General features: G+C 41.6%; 1 protein-coding gene across 1 annotated transcript in view; it reads left to right on the plus strand.

Moving 5' to 3' along the window:
• The first annotated feature begins 3,250 nt into the window (after positions 1–3,250).
• LOC125458943 (FERM domain-containing protein 7) overlaps positions 3,251–13,045 on the plus strand; it is a 64,946-nt gene continuing 55,151 nt past the window's right edge. The window contains exons 1-2 of the mRNA XM_048544799.2: positions 3,251–3,412; positions 5,546–5,680. Coding sequence (XP_048400756.1) covers positions 5,624–5,680 — 57 coding nt within the window. The 5' untranslated portion in view covers positions 3,251–3,412; positions 5,546–5,623. The remainder of the gene's footprint in view (positions 3,413–5,545; positions 5,681–13,045) is intronic.

Genomic DNA, 13,045 nt, shown 5'->3' on the forward strand with positions numbered 1-13,045 from the left:
TGTGAAAATGGACTGCAGGCTTGAAAGTTAAAATTAAAATAGTGAGAAAAGAATTTTTATAGCCTCCTTAACGCTATTCGGAAATGTTGGGAGCTGTTAGCTAATGGGCACTTCTTCCCTAACCTAGCGTCCAGGGTTTAATCTCCTTCAGTCTCGTGAAGAAATGGTCTGAACCAGAAATTAATTCTTCCTTGTGTGAAATTTTGTTTTAATTCCTGGAGTTTGCTATGAAATATCATTTCCTGCACAAACTATGCAGCAGAAAGATTTCAACAATTTAAGCTCTCCCAAGATGGTAAGGCAAATAAGAGCAGGACTCATGCATGGTATGGTAGGGTTATGCAGAGAGTTGCTGAAGAAAGGGACCTTGGTGTACAGGTTCATTGCTCCTTGAAAGTGAACTCACAGGTAGACAGGATAGTAAAGAAGGCATTTTGTAAGCTTGCCTTTATTGGTCAGTGCATTGACTATAGGAGTTTGGAGGCCATGTTGCTGCTGTACAGGACATTGGTTAGGCCACAATTGGAATAATGCATTCAATTCCGGTCTCCCTGCTATAGGAAAGATGTTGTTAAACTTGAAAGGATGCAGAACAAATTCACAAGATTGTTGCTGGAGTTGAAGGGTTTGAGCTATAAGGAGAGGCTGAATAGGCTGAGTCCATTTTCCTGGGAGGCTGAAGAATGACCTGGTAGAGGCTTATGAAATTATGAGGGGCATGGATAAGGTGAAGAGCTGAGGTCTTTTTCCCAGGGTAGGGGAGTCCAAAACTGGAGGGCGTACGTTTAAGGGGACAGGGTAAAGATATAAAAGGGATCTAAGGGGCAATGTTTTCACACAGAGGGTGGTGCATTAATGGAACATGCTGCCAGAGGAAAAGGTGGAGGTGGGTACTATTACAATATTTAAAAGCCATCTAGTTGGGTACATGAATAGGAAGGGTTTAGAGGGATTGGGCCAAATGCTGGCTAATGAAACTAGATTTTTTTTCTTTTATTCATTAATAGGATGAGGATGTCACTGATTAGGGCAGCATTTATTCCCCATCCCTAATTGCGCAGACGGCAGTTAAGGCTCAACCATTTTGCTGTGAGTCTGGATTCACATGCAGGCCAGACCGGGTAAGGATGGCAGTTTCCTTCCCTACAGGGTATTAGTGAACCAGATGAGTTTTTTCCGACAGTGGATTCACAGTCATCATTAGACTCTTAATTCCAGACATTTATTGTCAAATTCCACCATCTGCCACAATATTATCTGGGTCTCTGGATTAACAGTCCAGAGGTAATACCACTAGGCCATGGCCTCTCCTAATTTAGGAAGCCTCTAGATTTATTGAGGATATCTAGTCAGTATGAATGAGTTGGACTGAAGGGTATGTTTCTGTCCTGTATAACTTTATGACTCTAAGTTGAAATGATCTTATTGGGAGCTGATGCTTTTTGGCAGGTGTGACGTGGAATAACCCAAGAGTGAATGGTGAATATAGTATGCGCTGTAGAATCACTCACACGCTGTGAGTGCTTGACTGTTCTTTCACTTCTACTGCAGTTCTTTTTTCTGCTACATGTGAAGGATTTGATGCTTGTACATTTCTCAGTCGAATTCTCAAAAATCACCGTGTTATGTTCATCTATTGGTCATAAATATATCAACATTCAGCAACGATTGACAAATGTGGATTCTTTATTAGCAGATAAAACTATAGTCATAGATGTGAACTGGGAAGCTGTGTAGACATTTCAGCCTTTAGGGCTTATTAATGTATACTGAGTATGGAACCTTGGGACTACTATATCACATCCTGTCCAGAGATAAGCAGTGATTGACGGCTATTTAAGATATGCCCCCTCAAAGATATATGTTCATCTCATCACACAGGCATTGAGGACAAAGAACTCTTTGCATTCACATGCAGAAGGGGATGTGGTCACTGGCACCATGCATTATGGGATGTCCATAATCCTGCTGAGTCCAGTCAGCCTGGTTCTCTCTGGGTAGAGAGAAGGTGAGATATTCAACTCCCATCACATGCATAGCACGGATGGCCTCCTTTATTGTCGGCTGCGAACTACAGCAGTTTGGAAATATCCCCTGCTCCAGCCTGGAATGAGCCCAATGTAAGTGAATTCATGCCCATGTTAATTTCACAGCCACTGACAATGCTGTCCTCGCTCTGCACTGGGGCTTCAAGGCTACCTACAAGAGGAAGCAGATTGCACTGAGCATCTCCATAGTGAAGTGGAGAGGTCACACATACATATTGTTTCTTGCGGAGCCTGAGGAATCAGAAATACTCCCCGACCTGCTTAGTTTCTCTGAGCCTAAACAGAGCTTGTTTTTATTTTCCATTATTGCAATCAATTTCTAACTGACCACAGAAATGATGACTGGCATTTATATAGCACCTTTCAGTGTCTCAGGACATCCTAAAGCATATTTGAGCTAATTCAGTACATTTGAAGCATAGTCACTTCTATAACGTAGGAAACCTGTCAGCAAAATTGCACATGGCACATTTCGAGAAATAGCGCAGAGAGCATAAGAGGACTGAAATGAGGAGAAATTATGAAATTTAAATGATTATGCATGTTTGGAATTGTCTACCTCAGAGGGATGGTGCAATTTTGAATATGATTAGGTTGGGATATGCAGATTTTTGGTTGAAGCTGTAGATCAGACACAATCTCATTGAATGATGGAGCAAGGTCAGTGAGCCAAATGACCTTCTCCCGTTCCTATCTCTTGTGCTCTTTGTGTGTGAGGGGCCGTTGAATCCCTCTGATGATCTTCTGGCTCAGAAGTGAGAGTGTTACCAAGCTGGCATAGATGCCTAATTATAACAGTAATTCTCTGCAGAAGTAAAGTATGTGCTCAATTGCACACAGCTCTTTAGCAGTGGAATTCTACATCTCCAGTTACATAGGACTACAGTCCTTAAATCTGACCTATGACAGGATCATGTGTGATTTGCTGGTCTGTATACATTTGGGCGCACAGTGTGAATTGTTGTAAGACAGACTGAGAACTGAGCAGACAAGTTGTACCACCATATCTAACTTGAACAATCAAGTCCTATTCTATCACCATAGATATTGCAGGCCCAAAAATGTCACTGTAATTGAAGCTGGTTGCTCAAGGGACAAGGTAGGGAACAGAAGGACTGCCTCGTTTTGCTATGCTGATCTGAAAAGGGCTGTGACACATTATAACCTGGAGCATGAGCAGGCTGCACTGAGAGCACTGTGACTAACTAGTCTACATTACAGTATACTCTTCTTGGAGCTCTTGATCACAGACTTGAGTACCAGGCAGTGTCAGAGAAACATCACCAGCTTCGCTGCAGATTCCTCCTTTTGTTCTGAGAGAAATCAGGAAGTTTCACTGGAATTATTCCTTGGATCCAATGCAGGTAGTTCTTCCTTGTTTGATTTCCCATCTTAACTGTATGAGATAATGAATCTGGAAGATATAACAGAATGAGACATTCTGCAAGACAGTAAAACCAGCAAGGGAAGTGAATGTGAATCAACTTAAGGAGCAACATATTCAGAAACAATACATTTTTAAAAGATTAATTTGCTTAATAATAGATTATCAAAAAGGCTCGAAGAAATAGGAAGCTTATCTGCATTTTCGAGCTGTGCTGAATTGTGTTCCGAATAAAATATTTATCTGCAGGGTTGCATTTTGCAATCTTTTGCCATCAGTTTGAACCATTTATCAGGGCATAGTAAATGTTTAAACCATTTGTAAATTCTTGTAACTGTTCAATGTGTCAATTTTAACAAAGAGGTTCAAATCTCAATGTTTCAGTTTGAATATTAATTGAGCTACATTATAATCTGTGGATTGCTACAGCAAAATATAATAAAAAATTCAAATTTTACCATGCCTTTCACAGCATCAGGAAATCCCAAAGCAATTTACAAGCAATAAAGTACTACTGAAGTGTATTCCCTTTTGTGATGTAGGGAAATGTAGCAGTTACTTTGTAAAGAGCAAGCTTCCACAGCGAGCAATGTAGTATATAGATAGTGGCATGTCCAGACACAGGCTAATGCTCTGGGGATGTTAGTTTGAATCCTGTCATGGTACATAGTATTTGAATTAAATAAGAAATGGGATTAAAGGGTTTTTATATAATGTAAAACCCCATCTTACTCACTAATGCCCTATAAGGAAAGAAGACTGATTTTCTTACCTGGTATGACTACATATGATTAAAAACCAAAAGAACTGCGGATGCGGTAAATCAGGAACAAAAACAAAGTTGCTGGAAAAGCTCAGCAGGTCTGGCAGCATCAGTGAAGGAGAAAACAATGTTATGCTTCGAGTCTTGTGACTCGAAACGTTAACTGTTTTCTCCTTCACAGATGACTATATATGACTGCTGACAATGTGGCTGACTCTTAACTGCCCTCTGAAATGGCCAGGATGGGCAATAAATCCTGGCTTCGACAGCGATCCACCCATTCCAATCCAGAATCACAGAAGTGTTACAGTGCAGAAGTATTATGTAAATATTCCGTACTGCTGAAAACAAAAGATCAGACCACTTCATTGTAGTTTTACTTGAAGGTTAAGTAAAGGGAGAAAGTCTCACTTAAAAATAAGCAGATTCAACAGGGCAGCACTCCCTAAGTATTAGACGGATTATGTGGTTGAGTTGTTAGAAATGCAACTTGAATCTGAAATGATCTGATTCGAATCAAGAATGCCATCCCCAGAACCACTGATGACATGAAAGCCTAACTTCTCCAGCATGGTTTGACTAAATTTGGCCTTGAGAGGGTCTTTTATCATCCTGTGCCTGAGAGGGATGATTGCTTCTGGTAACATTACCCCAGGATAAAACAAATGTCCCAAATAGGATGATGTAACGTGGGAGGTCTGTGTGTTGACTCCCATCAGAAGAAAAAGCTTGATTTGTCAATTCACAGATATCGTGATCTCTCTACCTTGGTCATTAGATATTGTGCTGAGTTCAGTGACTCTAATAACCTATTAACTGTATTGTCGTATTTAAGGCAATAATTATTCTTCCATCCTCTTTTACAAACCCTGAACACATCCTTTAGTGGCTGATGAATTTTGCTCACTCATTGTATGTGCTGCATCTTCAAAGGAGTTCAGTCATGACAATGGTCCCTAGTGTCAGGGATGTAGGCGAAGAATCTTAAAGCTGTAGGAGTGAAAGCAGAAACAACTTTCACATAAAAATGTAGCGGCAATCTGAACTCTTTCCTGTGCTGGTGGATGCCAAGAGTCAATTGAAATTTTAAGACGTAGGCGAGGCTTGCTGGGTAAATTTATCAAGAAATATAGACCTAGGTGAGAGAATTGAGCATGGATCCAACATGGTTTTGTTGATTAATGGAAGAAGTCCAAGGGGCTGATTGGCCACCTCAATATCCTACATTTCCTTTCAGAATTGGCACTTCCATCCTTGACTATTTTGACACAGTTTGTCTTGAGTATATTTGCTTGTATCCCAGCATTATCATAGTATATTTCTTATCATGGTTGATTTACTTTTGGGCAGGCAAGACAAAAGGACATCCAGGCACAGAGGCATTTCTGACCTTAGTCAACCTTGTCCTGGTGGAATCTCAGTGGGAAAATGCTACAACTGAGAGTCCAACTTCTGGACGACACGCATGAAATATTTGAGGTGGAGGTAAGACTAAAGACATTGATGCAATCTTTTCTTTGTGGGGTTGAGGGATTAATGGTTTTTCTTAACCTAATGAGTTAGAACCTGGATTAAAAGCAAAGCTTAACCAAATTGCTATTGCTATCGTTGCACACTGAACAAGTCACCTTGGATACGGGCTCAAACTCTTGGCTGCATGGAATCCCTTTCAACATTTGTACACTTACAAGTACCCATTGCAAAGACATCTCCTAACATACATGTAGGACTCTCTGTAAAGACTGACACCCTCCCAAAACCAGCACTGATGCCTCACTGAAGGTTTGACGGTATTGGCCGCTGATTCATGGGACAGGATGGGGTGTACCTTTTCTTCCAAAGCAGTGTTGGGCCTCCTCCTGCCTCTCTTTAATATAATCGCTGGATAACTGTGAACTTCTGTCAGAAATACAAGTAAATCAGACTCAAGTTGGTTTCTCAGCAATGTTCAATGAAATGCAACAGAAATTTATTTTAAGTGGTGATAGTGTGGCCACAGTATTTCTGGGCTAGGCCTAGATTAGTCACATGGTGGCTCATTGGTTATCACTGCTGCCTCAGAGCATCAGGGACCTGGGTTTATTTCTACTCTTGGATGTGGAGTTTGCACGTTCTCCCCAGGTCAGTGTGGGTTTCCTCTAGGTGCTCCAGTTTCTTCCCACAGTCCAAAGATGTGCAGGGTAGCTGGAATGGACATGTTAAATTGCCTGTGGTGTTCAGGGATGTGCAAGTTGGATAGATTAGCCATATGAAATGCAAGGTTACAGGGATCAGATAAATGGGTGAGGTGCTTATTGGAGGAGAAGTGTGGTACTCGATGGGCCAAATGGCCTGCTTCCACACTGTAGGGATTCTATGATTAATAATTCAGAAACTTTCAGTTCATCTCCCACCATGGCATTTTGAAAATTATAAAAGTGATCACAAATCTATTGGAACTTCTCACCCAACTGATTTTCAAATGACCTACAGGTGGAAGGGAGGCTGCTGTCTTTAACCAACCTGGTTTCTACATGACTGCCTAACTCTTAACTCACTTCTCAAATGGTCGAGTCAAGTGACGCCCCTCAGATGAATCAAATGGCTATAAAGATCAAAGAACAGCACCAATAGATCACTCAGTATGAGATGTGGATATGATAAACTCAGACATCTGGCCCAGCCAACACCCCCAAGCAAAGGATTCCTCCGGGAACATCTGAGTAGTTTGGCCACAATGTGAGAATTGTCCCTTATCTAATGAAGTAACAAAAATAAAGTTGCTGGAAAAGCTCAGCAAGTCTGGAAGCATCTGTGAAAGAGAAAACAGACTGGGGGAACATCTGGGTAGTTTGGCCGCAATGTGAGAATTGTCCCTTATCTAGTGAAGTAACAAAAATAAAGTTGCTGGAAAAGCTCAGCAGGTCTGGTAGCATCTGTGAAAGAGAAAACAGACTTAACGTTTCGGGTCCGGCGACCTTTCCTCAGAACTAACAGCCTGACATAGTCATGCTTACCAAATCATGTCTTGCAATGTGCCAGAAAACCCAACATTACCATCTCTGGGTATGTCCATTCCCAGCAGAATGTTAAAGCCAGCAGAGGTGCTGGTCTAGTGATAGTTGGTCAGGAGGGAAATGCCTAGGAATCTGCAACAGTGACTCAAAACTACATGAAGTCTCATGATGCATCCAAACTATAGGCATGTTAATCTTCCTTCATTGACAAATCACCATTCTATCATTTTGATCACCACTTGGATGAAGCACTGAGGGTGACAAGACCATGGAAAATACCCTGGGTGGGAGACTTCAATGTCCACTTATAAGAATAGCTTGATTGTTCAGCAGTGCCACTACCAAACTGTGCTCTGATGAGCATAGCTGCTACACTGCCTCCACAGCAGGTACTGAAGTGATCAACAAGACAGGCAGCCGACTTAACCATATCTTGACGAATCCATCCATTACAGAAGCAACTCACCTAGCTTCCCAGCCTACAACAACCGCCAAGCCTGAAAACTTTGCCGCCTAGAAAGGCAAGGGCCGCAGATATGTGGCAACAATATCATTTGCACATCTCTTTTCAACCACTCATCTTCCAGAATTGGAACAATACCACCATTCCTTTACCATCATTGGGTCAAAACCCCTATCTCCCTCCCTAACAGCACTATGAGTATCCTTGCATCATAGTCGTTCAAGAAGCAGCTCATTATCACCTTCTCCAGGGCAAGTAGGGGTGGCCCATAAATGTTGATCTTGCAAGTCTTGTTTACATCCCAAGAATGAATTAAGAGGTAAAATTAAGGAACCATGTGATTCTTTGATTCTGTACAAATTACTGAACTGATTAATGATGAAGGCTGTCCATTGAGTCAGTATCTTCAGCCAATATTCTTCTAAGTCAAATGTCTGTACTTACGGGTGTGTGTGCATTTGTGTGAGTGAGTCAGAGATGTGTATATATGGCCCTGAGCTGAAATATGTGTATGTGTGAAAGAATGCATTTGTTTACAAGTAGGCATGCATGTGAGAGTGTGAACGTGCCCGTGTTTGTATGTCTGTGTCTATAAATCAACTTGGGGGCATGTAAAATAGGACAGGTGCCTCACCCACCACCTTCCCATCCATTCCAAGCTCATCCTCATTAGACAGCAGGTGGGCAAGTTCCAAAATCATTAACCAGATCTCTATATTAATGAATAATTAAGTATCAATTGAGCTTGTTATAAGCTTAGTTGATCTCAATATTACACTGTTGGCATATGGTTGACATGGGGAGGTGGGCATGAATATGCTGCCTGCTTTTTCTCAGAACTTCAGGAAGGGAGGGTACTATCTTTGAAAGGTATCCTGTGTCCATGGTGGGGGAGGGGTACAAACTTGAGAAAGTAATAGCTGTTGATGAGCAGCCAGCTCCCCCATTTCCACAACTCCTATAATTTTCAGAGTGCATCTGTATGAGTGTGAGAGTGTATGTGAAAGTGTGTGTTAGTGTGTGTGTCTGTGTGTGCATATGCTTGTGTATGTGTGAATGTGTATGTGAGAGTATGTGTGTCTGCAAATGTGTATGTGAATGTGTGTGAGAGTGTGCGAGTGTGTTTGTGTTTGTGTATGTGTGTGTGGGTGCAAATATGCGTGTATGCGTGCCTGTGTGTGTGTGTGAGAGAGACAGCATGTGTGCGTGTTTGAGAGTATTTGTGAGTGTGTGTGTGGTTTGTGTGTGTATTCTTATGTACGCATGAATGTGTATGTGTGTGCAAGAATGTGTGTGTGTGTGTGTGCGAATGTGTGTTTGAGTGAGAATGTGTATATGTGAGTGTGTCTGTGCGTGCTTGTGACTGTATATTGTTTTGTACATATGTGTGTGTTTGTGTATTTGTGTGTTATTTTGTACGTGTGAGTTTGCGTTTATGTGTTTGTGAGGGTGTAAGTGTATATAAGTCTGTATATGAGTGCGTGTAAGTGTGTGTGATTATAAATATGTGTGCAAGATTGTATGTGAGTGCGCGAGTGTGTATGTTTGTGCAAGTAATATTGTGCGTGTGTGTGTGAGATTGTGTGTGTGAGAGTGTTTGTATGTTTGTATGCATGTGCATGTGATTGTGTATGTGTGTGCAAATGTGGGTGTGTGTGAGTGTGTGGTGTGTATGAGAGATTGTGTGTATGCATGTGTGTTTGAGGGTGTTTGTGAGAGTGTGTATGTTTATGTATGTGTGAATGTGTATGTGCGTATGAGAGTGTGTGTGTGCAAATGTGTATGTCTGTATGTGTGTATGAGTCAGAGTGTGTGTTTGAGTGTGTGTGAGTGAGTGTGTGTGTGACGCTGTGTGTGTGTGCATGAATGGGTATGTAGTGATGTCTGTGTAAGTTTGTGTATGTGTGCATGAGTGCGCATGTGTGTGCATGTGCATGCAAGCGTGTGTCTGGCTGTGTGTGCGTGTGTGAATCTATACATGCGTGTGAGTATATATTGGTGTTTGAGAGTGTGTGAATATATTTGCGTGTGAATGTGTCTGTGTGGGTGTGAGTAGGTGTGTAATTGTGTATGTGAGTGTGAGACTGTGTGCATGTATGAGTGTATGTGAGTGTGTGTGTATGTTTGTATGTGTGTGCATGTGATTGTGTATGTGTTTGTGTGTGAAAGTGGGTGTGGTTGTGTATGTAAGTGTGAGAATGCGTGTGTGTGTGTTTGTGTGTATGTTTGTAGGTGTGTGCATGTGAGTGTCTGTGTATGTTTGTATGTGTCTGCATATGATTGTGTGTGTGTGTGTGCGTGATTGTATGTGTGTGTGTGTGTGTGTGTGTGTGTGTGTGTCTGATTGCGTATGTGTGTTGTGAAAGTATGTGAATGACGAGTCTTTTGCTTGTCTCCACTACTTCAGCCCATAGCTACTACTTCGCCGCTATAGCGCTTGGTCTTCGCAATTAGCCAGTGCTGATTTTGTGGCCATGTGCATGATGCTAGTCTGTCCCTTCTCCAAGTGAAGACAGTAACCTCGCTGGAATAAAAACCCAACTGTTGGATTTAAGCATCTGAAAGAGAATAATTGGACAAACATTTTCCTTTTTCGGCTTTGGTGTTTTTGTTTATCACAAAACAGCAACATTTTCAGAGAATATTCTTCACTGGATTCCTGCCTGTACAACCTTTGATCACATTTAAAAATGATAACAGCACAAATCCAAAAGAATTGGCTTTTGTTGTGGGTTACACAATAGAGCTCTCAAGATGAATATGCTTTGGGCACTTTTTGAACAGGCTGCCACTGTGGGGTGAGCAGTGGGCACTAGCTGGTGATATTTTATTTTGCTAAATGGGGTACAACTAATGACGGCAGCATGTCTCTGTCAATAATGGATCTGATTGTACTGAAGAAGGCTGCTGTTACGTATTAAAAATAAATGTTCAAATGGATTAATTCGATTTATTTAATGCTCTTTTTTGCTGCAAGCACTTTTCTGGGTTTTCAGTTAAATTTAGTAAGCATAGAAAAATCTGCCACTTAGTAGGAAACCATTCAGTCTGACTGAGAAAGAGCTGCACAGTCTAATTACATTCTTTAACTATAGTAGTCTGTCCTGTTGTGGGTTACTACAGTTCAGGTACGTATCCATGTATTTTCTTACAATTCAAAGAGGATTTCTGCCATATTAAAAACTGAAAGCACTGCGGATGCTATAAATCGGGAACAAAAACCGAAGTTGCTGGAAAAGCCCCGCAGGTCTGGCAGCATCTGTGAAGAAAAATACCAGAGTTAATGTTACAGGTCCAGTGACCCTTTCTCAGAATGACTTCTGCCTTTATGACTATGACACATTAAATTCCAGATCCTCACCATCCTCTATGTGAAACATTTTGCCTCATCTTCCCTATAATCCATTTTCGAATTATCTTAAACTGTGTCCTGTAGTTAGTGTCCTCTTCACCAGGGCTGGGGTCTAGCTCCACGCAATTCATTCTAAGCATCATATAACTTTCTACCCTTTAATTTCCTTCATTCAAAGAAAACAGCCTCTGTCTATCCAATCTTTCCTGTTGAAGGTGGTATATCAGCATGGATACAGGATTGGTTAGTTAAAAGAATACAAGAGTGTTGCGATTAGAGCAGTATTTTCAGGATAGCAGCCTATAATTAGTGGAGAGACACAGGGATCAGTGCTAAGGCCACAGTAATTTATAATCTATATTACTGACTCGATGATGGGGAAAGCAATTATATGCTTTGAAATGCTAGGTGAGCCCCATGTGGATGGAGGAAATTCCTCCATGACACCCTCAAGGTCTCACTGGTAATGTGTGGCATTCCCACCAACAGCTGGGAATCACTGGCCCAAGTCCATCCAAAGTGGAGGAGGAGCATTCGGAAAGGCATAGAGCACCTTGAGACATTTCATTGAGAAAAAGCAGAAGCCAGGTGAAAACAGCGGAAAGATCATGCCGCCACACCAATGCCCCACTCACCCCTTCCGATGACCAGCAGCAGTGCCAATTGTAAGAGGCTGTGGGAGTCATATCATTCTGTAGAGCCCTCTAAGGACTTACCTGAGCATGGAAGACAGTCTACAAGGGACTGCCAGAAAAACGAACGAATGATTGAAAACCGAGTTTGCAGATGACATTAGATGGAAAGGCAAGTGGTGCAAATGACATGAAGATTCTGCAGAGGGTCAGCAGGCCAGTTAAGCGAGTGGGCACAAATCTGGAAGATGGCAATATAATGTGAGAAAATGTGAAGTTATGCCCTTAGGTAGGAAGAGTAGTATAGCTGAATATTATTTGAGTGGATAAAGATTGCAGAAAGCTGTAGCACAGAGGGATTTGGGGGTTCTCATGCATGAATCACAAAAGGCTGGCATCCAAATTCAGTGGGTAATAGGGAAGGAAAATGGATGGTTGGCCTTTGTTTGAAAGGGACTACAGTACGTAGATTTTGCTAAAACTATACGAGTCATTACTCAGATCACAACTGGAATACTGTTAACAGTTTTGAGTCCCTTGACAAAGGAAACACACACTGTAATTGGAAACTGCCTGGAGAAGAGTCACTTGGCTGATACTGGCTATGAAGGGACTGCTTTATGAGGAGAATTTGAGTGGATGGGGCCTGACCTCATTGGAATACAGAAGAATGCGAGGTGGCCTTATTGAAACATGCAAGATTCTTAGGGTACTTGACAGTTTAGACGTGAGAAGTATGTTTCCCCTTGTGGGAGAGTCTAGCACTTAAGGGCACAAACTCAGAATAAGATGTCACACATTTAAGACAGTGATGAAGAAGAATTTCCTCTCTTATTGGATAATGAATTTCCAGAATTCTTTACTGCAGATGCCTGTTAAAGTTGGATCACTAAGGATATTCAAGATTGAGATAAATACATTTTTAATTAGTGTGGGAATCAAAGTTTATAGGGAAAAGGCAAGAAAGTGGAGTTAAGGATTATCAGATCTCTTTGAATGGTGGAGCAGTCTCAATGGCCTGAATGGCCTACTTCAGTTCCCATGTCTTATGGTCTTAAGGTTTGTTGGTCTTCCCCAAATGCATTCTCTCACAGTTCTCCTGACTGGATTCTATTTGGTTCTATTCTTTCCCTCTGCCCATTCCACTGTTACAGTCCTGCGGTCTACGGCTTTCTTTCTCACAAAAACTCCACCATTAATTTTCATATCAACTGCAAACTTCTTTATCATGTCCCTTGTATTTAGGTTCAATTCATTGGAATGCAGCAGGAAAAATGAGGGTTCCTGTGCTGAACCATGTGGCATCTGAGTTGAAACAGTCTTCCTGTCAGAGAAACACCTGGTTACATACTTTTTGCTTCCAAACACAAAGCCAAATTGGAATCCAGCTTGCCACAAGTGGAGGTG

This window comes from Stegostoma tigrinum, chromosome 15 (assembly GCF_030684315.1).
Source record: "Stegostoma tigrinum isolate sSteTig4 chromosome 15, sSteTig4.hap1, whole genome shotgun sequence".
NCBI classification, from domain to species: domain Eukaryota; kingdom Metazoa; phylum Chordata; class Chondrichthyes; order Orectolobiformes; family Stegostomatidae; genus Stegostoma; species Stegostoma tigrinum.